Source organism: Haliotis cracherodii, unplaced genomic scaffold (genome assembly GCF_022045235.1).
Source record: "Haliotis cracherodii isolate W230 unplaced genomic scaffold, xgHalCrac1.p SCAF_13, whole genome shotgun sequence".
Lineage (NCBI taxonomy): Eukaryota > Metazoa > Mollusca > Gastropoda > Lepetellida > Haliotidae > Haliotis > Haliotis cracherodii.
In genome coordinates, this window is record NW_027266268.1 from 29036399 (window position 1) to 29057030 (window position 20632).

Here is a 20632-nt window from a genome sequence, read left to right on the forward strand (position 1 = left end):
CAACAAACCAAGAATCATAATCCAACAAACCAAGAATCACAATCCAACAAATCAAGTTTCATAATCCAACAAACCAAGTATCATAATCCAACAAACCAAGAATCCAAATCCAACAAACCAAGTATCATAATCCAACAAACCAAGAATCACAATCCAACACACAAAGGATCCTAATCTAACTAACCAAGAATCAGAATCCAACAAACCTAGTATCATAATCCAACAAACAAGGATCATAATCTACAAACAAAGACTTATTATCCAACAAACAAAGGATCAAACAGAAGGGGGATTCGAACCAAGGACAAGCAATTTCTGGCACAGAATGACAAGATTTAAATTTTGAATTTTCGCAAATGAAAAGAAGATCCATCATGTAGGTCAAGACAATGTCTGTTTACTGTGACTTTGAAGTAATGTGTTAAAAAATGATTACTAGTTTTTTTACCACCAAATTATTACTTCTACTATGAATTCTCTGGAACTAACATAAAAACATATTGTCGAAATAAATATGCACGACTACATTACAACTGAACATTCTCAAAACATAAAACCAAATTGATGCCTAAACATATGCTACAAAACAACATAAGCTACATAATAACATATGCTACATAATAACATATGCTTCATAACATAAGCTACATAATAACATAGCTCCATTGTACATAGGTAGATAATAACATAGCTACATAGTTATATAGCTATATAATAACATAGCTACATCATAACATAAGCCACATGACATAAGCTGCCTAATAACATAAGCTAAAAAATAACGTAAGCTAAAAAATAACATTAGCTACATGATCACATAAGCTACCTTATAACATCAGCTACAATATTATAACATAGTTATAGAACATAAGCTACATAACATAAGCAATATCATAACATAAGCTACATACCATGTGCTACATTATAACATAGCTACATAATAACATAAGCTACATAATAACAGCTACATTATAATATAGTTACATGACATAAGCTACATTATAAACATAGCTGGATAATAACAAAGCATGTTTGTGATCTTTTCCTTGTAAAATGTGACACTTATTCTGCCAATATCTATTAATAACTTTGTCAGGCTGCACTGAATAAAAAAGTTTCTTGTCATTGGTTACTCTCAAACCAGTTTGACACACAAAACGACAAAATATTGAGGCACACAACAGTGGTTTTTTTTCATTTTCACTATAGCAAAAGTACACAAAGTTGAAAGAGACAACAAGAAATTTCCAAACATGTCTGTTTTATGTTTTTTTATACAGCAATTACTGTGAAAAGAACTGGTGAAAAGTAACCATGATCGATATTTGTAATTACTGCTGGTACAAAGGGCTGTTAAAATAGCCACCTGGAAAACTGCCTAACCTTTAGCACTGGCATTACAGCCAGGGAGGACTATACAGAGATCTTGTCTCAGTGCAACAAGGGGACTGACCATGTATACTACTCAAAAGAAGTTAAAGAACATCCGATTCTTTACGGCATGATCAACTATAGTCATGTGAAAGAATCAGGGGTTCTTTAACTTCTTTTGAGTAGTATATTTGTGGGAGAGGCCAAAGACTTTTGTAAGAGTCAGAATACGTTTTTGGTCACTGCTTTTACATATAATTTCTTCTCTGAAAGAAAACAAACTATTAATAATTTCTTTGACAAACATTTTTTTTAAGCGGACAATTACATTATTTAAAGCCTGAGTTAAAATCATATTTCTCAAGTATTTTCTTGAATAGATCATGTACACGTTTCAAAGAATAGCCAGGCCCAGAATATCAAGTCCTTGGTCCCTCATCAAACATAACAGAATGGCAATCTGAATTAGCATCCTGGCTGACTGACACATGTCTTTCATAACACTGACATTTGAAAGTTCCTTCTTCAAAGACCAGCCTTGTCCACACTGACCCATACCCCAACCTCAGACTCAAAGGATCTTCCCCATCGCTTGTAATGAATTCAATGTAACTTGCTGAATCTAATCAATTTCATTATGTCTCCCCTGATTCAATCAAAGGCCATATTCCGGTGCTGATCTTCTACACGTTGTCACATAATGACAAAGGTGAACATGAACTTGTCTTTCATGTAAACATAAATCAGTCCACACAAATTATAATCTCTACCCCTCCAAGCTGTTTCATTGAAACTCGATTTTGTCTGTGAAGTGAACACACCTTAATGGCTGCTTTCTAATGTGGCGATATGTGCCATTCATGCATGTGAGATAGTTGAGGACGATTTTTCGTACTGGTCTAGGTCAAGGAATAAAAGCATGGTTACTGGTACATCATGAAATCCCCACAAAGAGACAAGCATGGGATACTGAGTACATCATGGAATCCCCACAAGGAGACAAGCATGGGATACTGGGTATTTCATCATGGAATCCCCACAAGGAGACAAGCATGGGATACTGAGTACATCATGGAATCCCCACAAGGAGACAAGCATGGGATACTGGGTATTTCATCATGGAATCCCCACAAGGAGACAAGCATGGGATACTGAGTACATCATGGAATCCCCACAAGGAGACAAGCATGGGATACTGGGTATTTCATCATGGAATCCCCACAAGGAGACAAGCATGGAGTACTGGGTACTTCATCATGGAATCCCCAGAAAGAGACAAAGATGGGGTACTGGGTACATCATGGAATCCCCAAAAGGAGACAAGCATGGAGTCCTGAGTACTTAATGGAATCCCCACAAGGAGACAAGCATAGGGAACTGGGTACATCGTCATGGAATCCCCACAGGGGATCCCCACAAGGAGACAAGCATAGGGAACTGGGTACATCGTAATGGAATCCCCACAGGGAATCCCCACAAGGAGACAAGCATAGGGAACTGGGTACATCGTCATGGAATCCCCACAGGGAATCCCCACAATTAAGGAGACAAGCATGGGGTACTGGGTACATCATGGATTCCCCACAAAGAGACAAGGAAGGGGTTCTTGGTACATCATGGAATCCCCACAAGGAGACAAGCATGGTTACTGGGTACATCATGGAATCCCCACAAGGAGACAAGGATGGGGTACTGGGTACATTACAGAATCCCCACAATAAGCACAGACAGGAGCAGTAGTCAGTGAACGTGGTGTTGTCACCCACAAGAGTGGCATGCATGTTGCTGCCTGGTGTGCATACTGCACATCTGCCCTACAGGGGCATCCAACCTGTCAAGTATACTGGGATCATTACTTATGGTGCCAATTTGTCACCAACACATCTTCAATGTTCTATGGCCAACCAGTAGAATTTAATGGGGAAACATCTCTGACGGAGCTTTGTTAGAAATGTAACATTTTTCGGTCACTGCTTAGATCTGAACGAATAATTTTGTAATGAGATGTCATGTTTGCTGGATTTTTCTCTGGAATAAAATAATTATAAAAAAATACAATCTCAGACACTCTCCCCATCACAACCGATTATCAAGAGGTCAGTCTCCCACATAACCAGGGCAAATTCTGAAAGACCCTGTCAGATCTGTTAAATAAGTAGGTCATATTCTGAAAGACCCAGTCAGGTCTGTTTTATAAAGAGGTCATATTCTAAAAGACCCTGTCATGTCCGTTAAATAACTAGGTCATATTGTGAAAGACCGTGTCAGATCTGTTACGTAGCAAGGTCATATTTTGAAAAACCCTGGCAGATCTGTTACTTAAATAAGTCTTATTCTAAAAGACCCTATGAGGTCTGTTATATAACCAGGTCATATTCTAAAAGACCCCATGATCTGTGACCAACGGACACACATTGGGCACTTAAGGGACCTATTCTGCATGATGATCTCCCAAGGTGGCCTCAGGTCGATTTCCATGTCCTGTTCCATGTCCTTAAAAGATGAATTACCACAAAACATGATAACAAAGGGAGAAGAGGATCGATACAGAATATTCACGTTGCCTTTGATATGAGCAGAACCTTTTATTGTTGAAGTGGTTTGTTGAAACAAATTTCATTTTAATTGAGTCTCATCACAGGTTAATCAGTGCATAACAACGAAAGATGACACATCCATTTGGCAAACTGTAGCATTTGATAACTCCATTCCTAAACCATTATTCTAAATGCAATCACATCGAAGTGGAACCAGTCATAATAAAATTGCTTGTAACCCATCCATAATCTCATGGGAAAGAAGCATACAAAAACAGATGGAAAAACATCCACATGAAGGAAAAACAGATGGATAGAAGAAATGAAACCTTTTCCATCATATTCCCATAAAGGTAATACGTTCATAGTAATCCCCTCAAGCCAGCGCGGTATTTACCTTATTTACTCAAGTCAAGGAAAACAGTTCCTTTATTCCACCTATTTTCTGACATATTAAAGAGCTAATTCCTTATTTTTGTACCATTTCCGAATATTTATCCAGACCATGTTCTCAATATTATCCTGTCCGTAATCCGTACAGCTTAATAGTCCTTATACAGACGATTTGACTCCCAGATCCACACGGAGACAGCGAGCAGCTCAGATCATGTTCAAAAACAATCCCAAGAAGACAAAATATGGCGGCCTTTGATCTGGACTAGCTTCCGAGATCAATGTCTCACAGAGAAGATTTGCTACAGATGTGGAAGTTTCATCCTGGACAATCATGGTCGTATAAGAGCAAGCTTGATTAATGTCTGTTGCTGCATCACTTTTGTGCTACATCTTCATAGGTCAACTGGGCACAAAGACGACAGACACTCCAGTTGTATGACTGAATTGCAATATGTGGGCCGTTTTGGGCCGTTTTGGGCCGTTTTGTCACAGCAAAGAGGCATATGTCATGTAAAGGTAATTTAAACATGCTATTTATCATGGAAGTATTTTCACCGAAGCAGAGGAGTAATTAGATACAGATTCACATGTCTGTTTAAAATTGATTTCATTTTTGCGTTTTTGGATGGGTAGACATAAAAAATACACACTGTCTAAACCAGCGTGGTAGATTAATTCAAAGTGTGCACAAAGGTTTTTACGTTAAGAATTTAATAAAAGCCAAAACATATTGATGTCGATTGTTATAAATACATATGCAAACCATAATAACTTCACAGACAGCTTGTTTAATCAATAACATAAGAAAAACCTGTGGACAACAGTACAAAAGCTGTGACATTGTTCAACTCTGCAACACAAGCCCACCTACTCTATCATCAGGAGACAGGGAACAGTCATTGTTTGTTTTATCCCGTAATGAGCGAACGCTTTAGCCACGAGGCTACCGGACTGCCACTTTTAATGTGTAAACTATGTAGGTCATGGAATTCACACATTGTACACATGCAGCGAATCGAACCCGGGTTTTTAGCGTAATGAGCGAACGCTTTAGCCACTAGGCTAACTGACTGCCACTATTAATGGTTCAACTATGTAGGTCATGGAATTCACACATTGTACACATGCAGCGAATCGAACCCGAGTTTTTAGCGTAATGAGCGAACACTTTAGCCACGAGGTTACCCGACTGCCACTATTAATGTGTAAACTAAGGCCATGTAGGTCATTGACTTCACACATTGTACCCATGTGGAGAATTGAAACTGGGTCTTCAGCATTATATTCATGTAGAGAGGTCATTACATATCAAAGTAAATTATCTGATTTAAGTACATAGAACCAAGTAAACGTGAACTGTAAGTAAAGACAGCAGGGTACAAAGTCTCTAATCATTTCACAAGGTTTTTGCCCTGTGGGGATTCCAGCGCAGACTTGGTCCCATGTAACCTATGCTCATCATATGAGTCTACAGAAATTGATCAGGAATTGACAATTTTCTGTAAAAAAGCATGCCATATTGGATACGCAGTTTGTCTCCATACCAATCATCCAATCAAATGAACTGCACACCAATCACAGAGGACTAATGTAAATATGTCTCTTATTTTGGTTTAAGTATGCATCGAATTCCCAGGTGATTATCAAATGAAGTTGGTGCCAATCAAGGAAAAAGATTTGTCACTGCTTCAAAGATTCATGGCTACAAAACCGATGGTGAGCCAATCAGCACTGATCTGATGAATTGATGTTGGAAAACTTTGATCAGTTCTTGGGCAAAACTACTTCTCTTGATTACAAGGATGTTTTCCCTGATATTTAGATGCATAGTGTCTTCATCTCAGTTTAACCAACAACCTACTTTCACAATCTTACGGTGACTTTAATACCTTTTCAAAATACAGCGTATCTTTAACAACCTACTCCTGCAGTTCAATCAGGTTAATTGGTTTGACTTCATCATTACAGTCATTGCTTTTTCAGAATTAACTTATTGATTTGAGGTTCCATGTCCTTGATCTACGGTGTTCTCACCAACACAGATTTAATCACATGAGCTAAACTGTAAATGCAAAAAAAGACTACCAATTATGAGATCCGTTCTGAAGTTCACCCGCTGAGGTTGGCGAGGAACATGATAGAGTTTTGAGGTTTTGAAGTTCATGCACTGAGATTAGCTAGGAACATGATATAGAGTTTTGAGGTTTTGAAGTTCACCTGCTGAGGTTGGTGGGAAACATGATAGAGTTTTGAGGTTTTGAAGTTCATGCACTGAGATTAGCTAGGAACATGATATAGAGTTTTGAGGTTTTGAAGTTCATGCACTGAGATTAGCTAGGAACATGATATAGAGTTTTGAGGTTTTGAAGTTCATGCACTGAGATTAGCTAGGAACATGATATAGAGTTTTGAGGTTCTGAAGTTCATGCACTGAGATTAGCTAGGAACATGATATAGAGTTTTGAGGTTTTGAAGCTCATGCACTGAGATTAGCTAGGAACATGATAGAGTTTTGAGGTTCTGAAGTTCACCTGCTGAGGTTGGTGGGGAACATGATATAGAGTTCTGAGGTTCTGAGGTTCATCTGCTGAGGTTGGTGGGGAACATGATATAGAGTTCTGAGGTTCTGAAGTTCATCTGCTGAGGTTGGTGGGGAACATGACATAGAGTTTTTAGGTTCTGAAGTTCATCTGCTGAGGTTGGTGGGGAACATGATATAGAGTTCTGAGGTTCTGAAGTTCACCTGCTGAGGTTAGCTAGGAACATGTTATAGAGTTTTGAGGTTCTGAAGTTCACCTGCTGATGTTGGCAAGGAACATGATATAGAGTTTTTAGGTTCTGAAGTTTACCTGCTGAAGTTAGCTACACCTGCTGAGGTTAGCTAGGAACATGATATAGAGTTTTTAGGTTCTGAAGTTCACCTGCTGTTGTTGGCAAGGAACATGATATAGAGTTCTGAGGTTCTGAGTTCTGAATTTAACAGTTTTGGATTGATTATCTTCAAAGTCATTTCAAAATTTTGCCATGTGGTGTGTTCAGGTCTGATCATTCTTGCAGTTTATCGCTATGTAGGCGAAATGTTTTTGTGTTATGTAAGATCGCAATCAGCAAAAAAAATAAAGTGCTTTTCATGTTGATCTTACCAATCCAAAGAAAAAGTAACACCATTTAATACAGGGGCATCAAAATTCTCGGGATTTAACGTCGCGTCCAAGATTATTGCACTTATATAGCGACGTGCATGTACGTGTGTGTGTTGGTTTGGCTGCTTGTACTAGTCCGGACTGATGCCGATTAATAGTGCTAGCTCACTGAGATACCATGCCACAGTTTAACATGAATATCCCACTCAGACACAGTATACTGACTCCGAGCCGACCAGTCCTTGTTTTAGCCCCTTAATGCCGAGCGCCAGACTGTGTAACAACAAGTACCATCTTTTAATGTCTTTTGGTATGATGCGGCCGGGGATCGAACCCCGGACCTTCCGCTCTCCGGGCGGATGCCTCTACCACTAGACCACGGAGGTGGCCCTTCCAGTACAGTGAGCCCCTGAGAGATGCTTGCCTCTACTCTACTCTACTCACCTTATGAAAACAAGGCAGAGCAATGTAGCACAGAGGACCATCAGCTGCTGCCCCAGGGCAGACTGCGACTTCTGCATCACTCGATGGAGGTCATTCTGGGGGAAAGTAGCAATAAGTGGCAATTAGGACAAAAAAACTAACATTCCGCAGTTTTCTCAATTGGCAAGGATGCAAAAACTATGAATGCAGTTAAAGTTCATCCATCCTGGTTACTGCGATAATTTAACTTAGATTGCATGACAAGAATCGGAAACCAGTCGTTCAGAAGTAGTGCAGAATTTCTGTACAATGCAGACTGCAACATAAACAGAAAATACATGGTGAAACCTCATTAGCTGTGATCACTGAACCTATGTAGCTCTTATTGACTGAGCATCTATTTTAAATATCATATATCAGGAACTACAATTGTATTATGTGAGTCTTGTGGTGAGGATACTACTTTTTTTAATTCCTGATGTAATGGCACTCTGATATATAACTCTTGACACATACAAACATGTTCTGCTTTACTTTATACCTACAAACATGTTCTGCTTAACTCTATACTTACACTTATAAACATGTTCTGCATAACTCAATACCTACAAACATGCTCTGCATAAGTCTATACTTACAAACATGCTCTGCATAAGTCTATACTTACAAACATGTTCTGCATAAGTCTATACTTACAAACACCTTCTGTATAAGTCTGTACTTACAAACATGCTCTGCATAAGTCTATGCTTACAAACATGTTCTGCATAAGTCTATACCTACAAACACCTTCTGTATAAGTCTATACTTACAAACACCTTCTGCATAAGTCTATACTTACAAACATGTTCTGCATAAGTCTATACTTACAAACATGTTCTGCGTAAGTCTATACTTACAAACACCTTCTGCATAAGTCTATACTTACAAACATGTTCTGCTTAAGTCTATACTTACAAACATGTTCTGCATAAGTCTATACTTACAAACATGTTCTGCCTAAGTCTATACTTACAAACATGTTCTGCATAAGTCTATACTTACAAACATGTTCTGCATAAGTCTATACTTACAAACATGTTCTGCATAAGTCTATACTTACAAACATGTTCTGCATAAGTCTATACTTACAAACACCTTCTGCATAAGTCTATACTTACAAACATGTTCTGCATAAGTCTACACTTACAAACATGTTCTGCATAAGTCTATACTTACAAACATGTTCTGCATAAGTCTATACTTACAAACATGTTCTGCATAAGTCTACACTTACAAACATGTTCTGCATAAGTCTATACTTACAAACATGTTCTGCATAAGTCTATACTTACAAACACCTTCTGCATAAGTCTACACTTACAAACATGTTCTGCATAAGTCTATACTTACAAACATGTTCTGCATAAGTCTACACTTACAAACATGTTCTACATAAGTCTACACTTACAAACATGTTCTGCATAAGTCTACACTTACAAACATGTTCTGCATAAGTCTATACTTACAAACATGTTCTGCATAAGTCTATACTTACAAACATGTTCTGCATAAGTCTACACTTACAAACATGTTCTGCATAAGTCTATACTTACAAACATGTTCTGCATAAGTCTATACTTACAAACATGTTCTGCATAAGTCTATACTTACAAACATGTTCTGCATGGATTGTTTGGCCAGCCAGCAGTTGAGGAACACCGGGATGAAGAGGTTGCGGAGGGGGTGAAATATCTGCAAAACAAAAGAAAACATCAAGTTGAGCAACTTGTCTCGAATTGGCAAATCTGTTAGCAAGAACATCCCATACCAAAATAATGAAAGGCATCTGGACATTTTTGCCTTGATCAGTGACTTGTGACCTTCCCACATATCTGCACAGCTAGAGAGAGACTCAAACTCTTATGGCCACCAGTAGTGATCATGAGTCCCATTGTTAACCCATTGTTGGGTGCAAAATGTCCAATTTGGAACTGTTTTACCGGAGACCTTGCACAAACTAGTTAGATACAAGCATAAAACAATCTGATCATGTGTACACTGAAGTTGATGGAAGGTGTATTTTTTCTCAAACATATAAATGTCAGAAAGAAATGCAAACATTAAAGACTTGTGGTGTAACCGTTGAGTTTTATTGTTATTGTCCTTAAACAATTATCATGTGACTAACCACGGGTCCTACTCAGGACTCACCTGGCCTGAGTTACCAGTCCCATCGTTAATCTGAACAAACACTTGTAACCAAAGTGAAGACCTTTTTTCTTTAAAAGACTCTTTAACAGTACATAAATCACAAAGAAGAAATGACTTCAAAAGATTCACTGCATGAATGAGCTATGTTTGTGTCAGATGTGTGTCCTCCAGAGGCAGTTGGACCGATGTTTCTTCTGATGGGGGCTGGCACAGTCAAAGTATTTACTTCCAAGTCACATTGGTTCAGTAAAACATGATCGGGATAGTTTTTACATTTTAACTGTAGTACAAGACTGAGTTAGCTTTCTGTTGCTAGTAGTAAGACTGTTATGTTAGCTTTTGTTAGTTGCTGAAAGTAAGACCATCAGGTTCCTGTTGCCAGAAGTAAGACCATCAGTCTCCTGTTGCCAGAAGTAAGACCATCAGGTTTCTGTTGCCCGAAGTGGGACCATCAGGTTCCTGTGGCCAGAAGTAAGACCATCAGGTTTCTGTTGCCCGAAGTGGGACCATCAGGTTCCTGTTTCCAGAAGTAAGACTGTTATGTTAGCTTTTGTTAGTTGCTGAAAGTAAGACCATCAGGTTCCTGTTGCCAGAAGTAAGACCATCAGGTTTCTGTTGCCAGAAATAAGACCATCAGGTTCCTGTGGCCAGAAGCAAGACCATCAGGTTTCTGTTGCCAGAAGTAAGACCATCAGGTTCCTGTTGCCAGAAGTAAGACCATCAGGTTCCTGTGGCCAGAAGCAAGACCATCAGGTTCCTGTTGCCAGAAGTAAGACCATCAGGTTCCTGTTGCCAGAAGTAAGACCATCAGGTTTCTGTTGCCAGAAATAAGACCATCAGGTTCCTGTTGCCAGAAGCAAGACCATCAGGTTTCTGTTGCCAGAAAAGAGACCATCAGGTTCCTGTTGCCAGAAGTAAGACCATTAGGTTCCTGTTGCCAGAAGTAAGACCATCAGGTTCCTGTTGCCAGAGGTAAGACCATCAAGTTCATGTTGTGACAAGCATTGGTTGCTGAAGGCCCATTCTAACCTGGTTCATCACAGGTCTCTAAAAGGATTACTCACGCCATACCACTGAACAATCTCAGAAGCCTTTAGTCTATGAAAGATGGGGGTTTCAATGATGGATTAAAAAAAATCAACCACTGACTCGACACGTTGAGTGTGTTTGTCACCAGAAATGTCAGGCACATGTAACATTCACTCTACAATCGAACAAGTTTTAATGATTCAAGCAGCCATTCTTTATTGCATCCCCAAGGAATCGTATTGACTCCATTCTCAACTTGGATGTGTATTGGACACACTACTGCATACCTCAAAACCATGCATTACACTGATCAACTCACTCTAACAAAATTTGGTGCTTTTTAGCAAAGCCTATATTTCAAAGGAATTCTGACATAGTGACAGCATGTCAGGACTCAGATCTCCCCAAAGCTTATATATACTACTCAAAAGAAGTTAAATAAAACCTGATAGTTTTATATTACTCTACTTAATCTGTCACGGGATGACAGATCAGCTATAGCACTTTCATATTACTTTTGATAATCTGTCATGACAATACAGATACATTAAAATAACATGAAAGAATCAGATGTCCTTTAACTTCTTTTAAGTAGTATATATGCATGACAGATTAACCTAAGTAAAATGAAAGGAATCAGCTCTCTTTTAACTTCTTTCGAGTAGTATATATGATATTGGACAACAGTTGTTGCAAAATATTGGGTTGGGTCTCATGTCTTAGTCCTGAGATACCTCGTGTTGTGCACTGAAAAAAAAAGACAAATAATGCTGATCTCAAAACCAGGCTAAGCATACTTTTTCCTTAACAACCCGCCATTCATGATTTCACTAATCAGACAAACTGGACATTTTCACGACAAAGTCAAATTAAACATTCTCACCATGGTGACGAAATGTCATTTCTCAAGTCATCGTAATTGCATTTTCGGGGTAAAAGCATGAATCTTGTCAGCCATAATAATCAAATCATCCAGGATAGTCTTTATCTGTGTGACATGCGCAAATCAGAGGCGAAGCTCGTAACAATGCCTCTGACATTTGTGCATCTTCCTTCATTGACGACATTGTTACCAAAGCTCTATACACTGACAATGTCATCATTCAAGCTTTCTGCTTCGATGGCGTCTCTACTGAGGCTCTCAATATTGGCAGGGATTTCATTTGTCAAAATTGAACTGTCATGTTAAATTGACAAGGATATTTGTGCTTGTCCTTCTCTGTGTCTGAAGGATCCAAATGCCACTTGTAGCTGCAGAACGGGACAGGAGCCCAACAAAATATTAGCCTCATTAGGAATCCAAGATATCAATAAGATGAAACTTTAGACATCTTGAGGTGGGGTGAGGTGAAACGTTTGTTTAAGATTATTGCACTTATGTGTGGCTGCTTGCTTTAGTCTGAAATTATGATGGTTTTATAGTGCTAGTCCACATAGATACCATGTCGCAGTTTAACATGAATAACTCATGCGGACAGTTTATATTGACTCCAAGCTGACAAGTCCTTGTTTTATCCCCTTAATCCCAACTGCCAGGCATGGTAATAACAAGTACCATCTTTTAATGTCTTTTGGTAGACCCAGTCCCTGTCAACCAGCAAATAAAGTACCTTATAAATTTTTGTTGAATGAAGTCAGCTTGTCTGTTACTGGGGCAGTCGGGTAGCCTAGTGGTTAAAGCGTTAGCTCGTCACGCCGAAGACCCGGGGTCGATTCCCGACATGGGTACAATGTGTGAAGCACATTTCTGATGTCCCCCGCCGTGATATTGCTGGAATATTGCTAAAAGTGGCGTAAAACCATACTCACTCACTCACTTGTCTGTTACCATCAGGGTTTCCCCTTGTCTATTTTTAGTGCAAGGAAATAGCGTTTCACTTTGCTTCAAGGCTAAAAATATATTTGTAGCAACTTAGTTTGAAATAATAAAACAAAGAGGAGAAAATTGTGATTGAACCTTGTGTGAATGACGTGTAGATGTAACTAGGTTACTTCAGAGATGAACTGAACATGAAGTGGAAGGAATTCAAACCAGGTAATTTTCATACATTTTTTGTTATGGTTGAAAGTTGGGATTGACAAAAATTATGGGGGACTGGTAATTGTTAAAGACAACCGTGTTGTGCCACCAGGAACTCTGTCTTATACTTTACTGGTTTCTTATGCAGGCAAATTTTCTCCATGAGTCGAACTTTCGTTTCAGATGTTCTGAAGTCAACATTGCAAGAAGTCAGATATTCCTGCATGGTCGACCTCAGACCACTCGTCGTCGGCACAACAGTATCTGGTTCCTGGACATTATGATAACCGACGTTATCCCTGACAATGACACTTGGGTTGTTTAGATTTGGCAGCAGTTGATGTTCTACCAGTCTATGAACACATCACCATTCATTTCCTTATGTGACCCGTGAAGATTCCGGGGTAGAATAGGTCTTCAGCAACCAATACTTGCTGTAAAAGGCGACTATACTTGTCATAAAAGGCGATCGGGTGGTCAGGCTCGCTGACTTGGTTGATACATGTCATCGATCCCAATTTCGTGGATCAATGCTCATGATGTCAATCACTGGATTGTCTGGTCCAGACTCGATTATTTACAGACCACCGTCATATAGCTGGAATATTGCTGGGTGCGGCGTTAAACAACAAACAAACAAAACAAAAAACATTTCCTTATGATAATCACCATTTTTCTTTTTCGCATTGAAATGTAGCTCAATCCATGAATAAGCCCGAAGAAGAAGACGGGTTCCCGCATGCAAAACAATGACATGATTCCATTTACCTGATGGTGCCATAGGTACATTTTGTGCATCTGACGGTAGCCACATGTAGTCAGTGGAATGATTCATATTCACCAAGGTTTCATCAAGGTAAATGACCTGGAAGCCATGACTGTGATAGTTATGAATGGTGTGGAGATATTGTGACCTCATAGACAGGATGGAATACTTTTCCATGAAAACTCCTCGGTCTTTGCTACATGCTGTGTATCAAAATCAATCTTGTGGTGAGCAATAATTAATGTAGTCCGGAAACATTCATTGTGTCTTTAATTTTCTTCATCCTTTTACATCCCAGTTTTATTTTTGAGACGACCCCTACTTTCATTGTTTTCTTTATCATACTGTAGACCTATTGGTATGGAAGACCCAGAGCTTGGGCAGTTTGGTTATACGCCCTATGTAAACTAATAAATGGTTTCTCCTGTCTCTCTCAAGTGTAAAGAACTTGTACATATTTCCCAGCACAGGCTCCATGTCGAGTTCCATGGCTGTGCAAGCGTAATGTAACATGCATCATGGGAGCAGTGTTGACAAAACAATTGCAGCAGCATTTTGCTATTTTATAAGATGCACACCTAGAATTTTATCCAAATGATTTTTGGGGTGGATTAGATGTTTTATGAAGACTACATTATTATTATAACTGAGTCACATGTGCATATTTCTATAGTCCGTTTCAGACTTCTCTCACTGGACTTTGAAAAAATCTGGACTTGCTGTTCAATTTTTTCTACTGTCAAGTCGTTGATAGGACTCCTTGTGACTGAAATACTCCGGAAACATTCATTGCGTCTTTAATTTTCTTTATCCTTTTATGTCCCGGTTTTATTTTTGAGACGACCCCTACTTTCTTCGTTTTCTTTATCATACTGTAGACCTATTGGTATGGAAGACCCGGAGCTTGGGCAGTTTGGTAATACACCCAATGTAAACTAATAAATGGTTTCTCCTGTCTCTCTCAAGTGTAAAGAACTTGTATATATTTCCCAGCACAGACTCAATGTCGAGTTCCATGGCTATGCAAGTGTAATGTAACATGCATCATGGGGGCAGTGTTGACAAAACAATTGCAGCAGCATTTTGCTATTTTATAAGATGCACACCTAGAATTTTATCCAAATGATTTTTGGGGTGGATTAGATGTTTTATGAAGACTACATTATTATTATAACTGAGTCACATGTGCATATTTCTATAGTCCGTTTCAGACTTCTCTCACTAGACTTTGAATAAATCTGAACTTGCTGTTCAATTTTTTTTCTGTGAAGTCGTTGATAGGACTCCTTGTGACTGAAATACTTCAAACCAAAGGAAGATAAATCGGTAGTTACTCGATATTTGAATAAAACAGTCTGTATAAAATTCTATCCTTCTTTAACAGACAAAAAGCATTCTTCTAACATTTCCGACAGTACTTTATAAAGGTATGGTATTTTTGAAGTTAGACAGGTATTACATTACCCCTGTACTTGTACAATAAACTATTTTTTTCATTAATGGAAGTCGTTGCTCACTCTATGGGATTACACTAAAAAGCCTGCCCAATTAGCGGATTACGCAAGCAGGATTACAGTTCCCGGGAATTGCAAAATCTGTGGATCGAGCAGTTCTTAAATTACGCACGACATATATACACCCTATGTGACAGCATCGTTACTGACAACACTAACACCATAATAACATTCTTCATATAATGGATAGCGTTATCGATGTGATAAACTGTTTCAACATACTTCATATCATGGTCAGATAAATTTGCAAATGGAAACACTTAGCAGGTACTACTTTCAAGATCCATTAATCAATGTAATGTCTGCTTGCTCTATAAACTAATGACTAATCTTCTCAGTAAGTTTAGTGACGAATTTCCCAATGGGTGTTTATCAAGATCAACATGGTTGCAATTCATTTAGACTTGCACAAGTCCCTTAGGCAATGATTATTAGCTTAAATCATAATTTCTTGATTATATTAATAATAAGAACAAGATGTACCTATAAGAGACTGGCGTCCTTACTGTCCTCTTATCTAGACTTGCCAATCATAAGGATAGAATTACTATACCCCAGAGGATTCACCATTCACTACAGCCTTGGAGCAAGGCTACAAATCATTTGGCAGCAAAAGATAAACTGTATGGTCAACATTGTATTCATGGTTACTTCAAAAAGTAAAAATACATCTTAAATATTGATTATTTTATATGATTAAGAGATTATTATTCTTGTGTGTTCGCGCATCATAAATATCTCATTAGGTCACTCACTCACTCACTCACTTGGTCACTCACACACTCACTCACTCACTCACTTGGTCATTCACTCACTCACTCACTTGGTCATTCACTCACTCATTTGGTCACTCACTCACTCACTTGGTCACTCTCTTGGTCACTCACTCACTCACTTGGTCACTCACTCACTCACATGGTCACTCAAGCAGTCACATGGTCACTCACGCACTTACTTGGTCACTCACTCACATGGTCACTCACTCACTCACTTGGTCACTCACTCACTCACTCACTTGGTCACTCACTCACTCTCTCACTTGGTCACTCACTTGGTCACTCACTCACTTGGTCACTCACTCACTTGGTCACTCACTTGGTCACTCACTCACTCACTCACTTGGTCACTCACTCACTCACTCACTTGGTCACTCACTCACTCACTTGGTCACTCACTTGGTCACTCACTCACTCACTCACTTGGTCACTCACTCTCTCACTTGGTCACTCACTCACTCACTTGGTCACTCACTTGGTCACTCACTCACTTGGTCACTCACTTGGTCACTCACTCACTCACTCACTTGGTCACTCACTCACTCTCTCACTTGGTCACTCACAGGTCACTCAATCATTTGGTCTCTTGGTCACTCACTCACTCACTCACTTGGTCCCTCGCTCACTCACTTGGTCACTCACTCAATCATTCACTCATGGGTCATTCACTCACATACACACACGCACACTCACTCACTCACAGGACACTCACTCACTCAATCGGTCATTTGGTCACACACAACTCACTCACTCATTATGAGAGATGACAAAATTAGATTCAGCATCTAGGCTGTGTGATTGGCTTATTCTATTTCATCATGCCCAGATAGCAAGGGGTTCATTTTTCACATCTTCAGACTCTGGTTTGCCTGGACTTGGCACCATTATTTACAAGGCGCCACGATGCAGCTCATATACTGCTGACTGAAGCATTTCTCACTTATTACGTAAGACATGAGGTTCTCATCAAGATACTGAGACATTAAATGAACTGTTAGTCATCACGACACAAGCCAGACATGTCTAAACTGAGAAGCCGTAACCAACTGGCATTTTGTAAACTAATTACTTCATGTCTTCTATCATTACTAGACCTATTTTAAGGAAAACACAAGTCCTAGAGGCTAGACGATGACAACAAGGTCAGTGTGTTAAATTGCTGCCTGCCCACCAGACTGTTGCTAGAAAATTTCCAATCGGGCTACAGATTCTAAAATGTCTCACTGACTGACTACTGAAATTTTAATGGTGATTTTTTATGCACACCTCTCAAAAGTTCTCCTGTTTCTGTTCATCAATACAACTATTGAAAATATTTATTATCCGTAACAAATTATGTAGCGAGGTTGTGAGATCAGAGTTGTCAACATTTGACTTTACTGATTCCTTCTCAGAATCAAATTTCTGGGAAAACAAACTGTTGCTTATATACTTTTAGACTGGCCCCTAGATTTGTCTGTAAATTATACTCAACAACAAAAGTTCCTGTGACACCAATATTTTAGTGTATTTTTTAGTAAGTAATGTTTGCTTTTCAATATTGTAGTACATGTGTGGAATCAAGTCACAAAAACGCAACTGCTACAGAAAAGCATGCATTCCAGGCAAAAGTTTACTTTTATGCAAGCCCCATGCATTTCACTACCCAAGAATGGGTATAAAAACATGTGCTTTAACGGTTTTCCTTATGCATTGTTTAGCATTGTGCTGACAACAACCACTCAGAAAAACAACAAAATGATGCAATTATTCAACGTTACGAAATGCCACGCCTTTCCGAAATTGAGCATCTGCGAGCCATTGGTATGCTTGAAGCAGGATCGTGTCAACGTGATGTTGCAAGACAATTTCACATCAACAGAAACACCATTTGGTGTTTATGGCAACGTTGGCAGCAGACGAATGCAGTCAGAGTAGCAGGCCACGCGTAACCAATAATCGACAAGCCAACTGGTTTCAAACAACACACCTACGAAATCGATTCCAGCCAGCAACAGTGACTGCAAGAAGCATCCCCGGCCTTCAACGAATATCTTCACAAATAATACGTCGTCACCTCAGATGTGTAGAGATGTCGAGGTGAATGTTACGTCAATCATTGTGTCATGGAAGATCGGTTCGGGGGCGGCAGCGTGATGGTATGGGGTGGGATTACAGCAAGACAGAGGACCCATTTGATAGTGGTAGAGAGAAATCTCAATGGACAGCGCTACCGCGACGAGATCATCGGCCCTGTTGTTCTACCGTTTTTGCGTCATCATGGCCCAGGCATTACCTTTCAACATGATAACGCCCAGCCTCATATTGCTCGACTTCATCAAGATTCTCTTCAACAAAACAACGCGAATGTCATCCCCTGGCCGGTTCGCTCCCCTGATCTCTCACCAACTGAGCAGATGTGGGATGAGATGGATCGGCGCCTTCGACATCAACCACGTGTTCCACAGACACTCCAGGAACTTCGAAACATGCTCCAGCAGATATGGACAGATATCCCACAGGGCTTTGTGAGACGCCTGGTCCATTGCATGAGACGAAGATGTGTTGCTTGCATCGCAACCAGAGGTGGACACACACGCTATTGATTTGTAAATTGACATTTTGGCATGTTCATGTTTTTTATGAAATCACACATTTTCTGAAGTCAGTATGGCAAATTAAACCATTTGAACACTTACAGAAGTCTTTTATCTGTTGCAAACCGAAATTGTTTCAGATTTGGTTAAAAACATAACTTTGCATTAAATCTTATTCACTTCACTTATTGGCTTCACCTTGCTGTTTGTTCTGACAAGAAAAACTTTCATAAACTGTCACATGTTCTCTATGTATAAGGGGGCACAGGTGGCCCAGATGTCTAAGGTGCTCAAATTGCTGTGCAGAGTTGTGTCCCTTGACCATGCCAGGAATCTATGATTGTGGGTTCAAATCCCGGTTCCACCCAAATTATGTTTCTAGGTTTGTCAACACCGTACCAGGCTCTTGGGTTTCACCAAGGTTGTAAACATTTAAGACCTGCATCACTTCGGTCTTTCCTCCTACATTAAGCTAACACTATGATATAACTGGAATACTGTTAAAAGCATGGGCAGTTTGATCAATCAATTCCCCCAAGATAGAACCAGTCACTGTGTACTAGGCTTTGAGGAAATTTTACTCAGCATGTCACTTTAAATCCTGCACGTCAGACATTTTTATTGTCAATATAAAAAATATGATTTAAATTTCCCATGTGATATGAAGCAGACTGTGTCATCCATGTTTGACACCTGACATTGTATTGAAGAGCAGGGTTCAATGTGTGCGTGTTGTTTGTTGGTGTTTTTGGTGGGGAAAAATAAAAAGTGTCGCACATCACTTTGCTGTCAATAAAAATATCTAAAAAGTCATACTGCCCTCTTCACTTTTTTTGAAAATGCAGCCTTATGTAGTGTGAGTTGAGTGTTGTGTGTGTTGTGTTGTGTGTTGTGTGTGCTGTGCTGTATTTGCTGTTGGTGCTTTGTTGTATGTGTTGTGTATGCTGTGTTTTATGTGCTGTGTGTGTTGTATGTGCTGTGTTGCATGTGCTGTGTGTTGTTTGTGCTGTGTTGTGTGTGCTGTCTTGTATGTGCTGTGTGTTGTTTGTGCTGTGTTGTTTGTGCTGTGTGTTCTGTGTTGTATGTGCTGTGTGTGTTGTGTGTGCTGTGTTGTGTGATTGTTGTGTGTTGTGTGTGCTGTGTGTTCTGTGTTGTATGTGCTGTGTGTTGTGTGAGAGTTGTATGTTGTATGTGCTGTGTGTGCTGTTGTATGTGCTGTGTGTTCTGTGTTGTATGTGCTGTGTGCATTTGCTGTGTTGTATGTGTTGTATGTGCTGTGTTGTATGTGTTGTGTGTGCTGTGTTGTATGTGCTGTGTTGTGTGTGTTGCGTGTTCTGTGTTGTATGTGCTGTGTTGTATGTGCTGTGTGTTCTGTGTTGTATGTGCTGTGTTGTATGTGCTGTGTGTTCTGTGTTGTATGTGCTGTGTGTTCTGTGTTGTATGTGCTGTGTGTGCTGTGTTGTATGTGCTGTGTTGTGTGTGTTGTGTGTTCTGTGTTGTATGTGCTGTGTGTGCTATGTTGTATGTGCTGTGTGTTCTGTGTTGTATGTGTGCTGTGTTGTATGTGCTGTGTGTTCTGTGTTGTATGTGCTGTGTGTTCTGTGTTGTATGTGCTGTGTGTGCTGTGTTGTATGTGCTGTGTGTGCTGTGTTGTATGTGCTGTGTGTGTGTTGTGTGTGCTGTGTGTTCTGTGTTGTATGTGCTGTGTTGTATGTGCTGTGTGTGCTGTGTTGTATGTGTGCTGTGTTGTATGTGCTGTGTGTTCTGTGTTGTATGTGCTGTGTGTTCTGTGTTGTATGTGCTGTGTGTGCTGTGTTGTATGTGCTGTGTGTTCTGTGTTGTATGTGTGCTGTGTTGTATGTGCTGTGTGTTCTGTGTTGTATGTGCT

At 39.6% G+C, this 20632-nt stretch overlaps 1 protein-coding gene across 1 annotated transcript in view; it reads right to left on the reverse strand.

Moving 5' to 3' along the window:
- Window positions 1-20632, reverse strand: part of LOC139459827 (potassium channel subfamily T member 2-like) — a 172383-nt gene that overhangs the window by 77797 nt on the left and 73954 nt on the right. Inside the window, exons 7-8 of the mRNA XM_071241523.1 lie at window positions 9524-9604; window positions 7892-7986 (exon numbers count right to left, since the gene is read on the reverse strand). Of these exons, the coding sequence (XP_071097624.1) occupies window positions 7892-7986; window positions 9524-9604 (176 nt within the window). The remainder of the gene's footprint in view (window positions 1-7891; window positions 7987-9523; window positions 9605-20632) is intronic.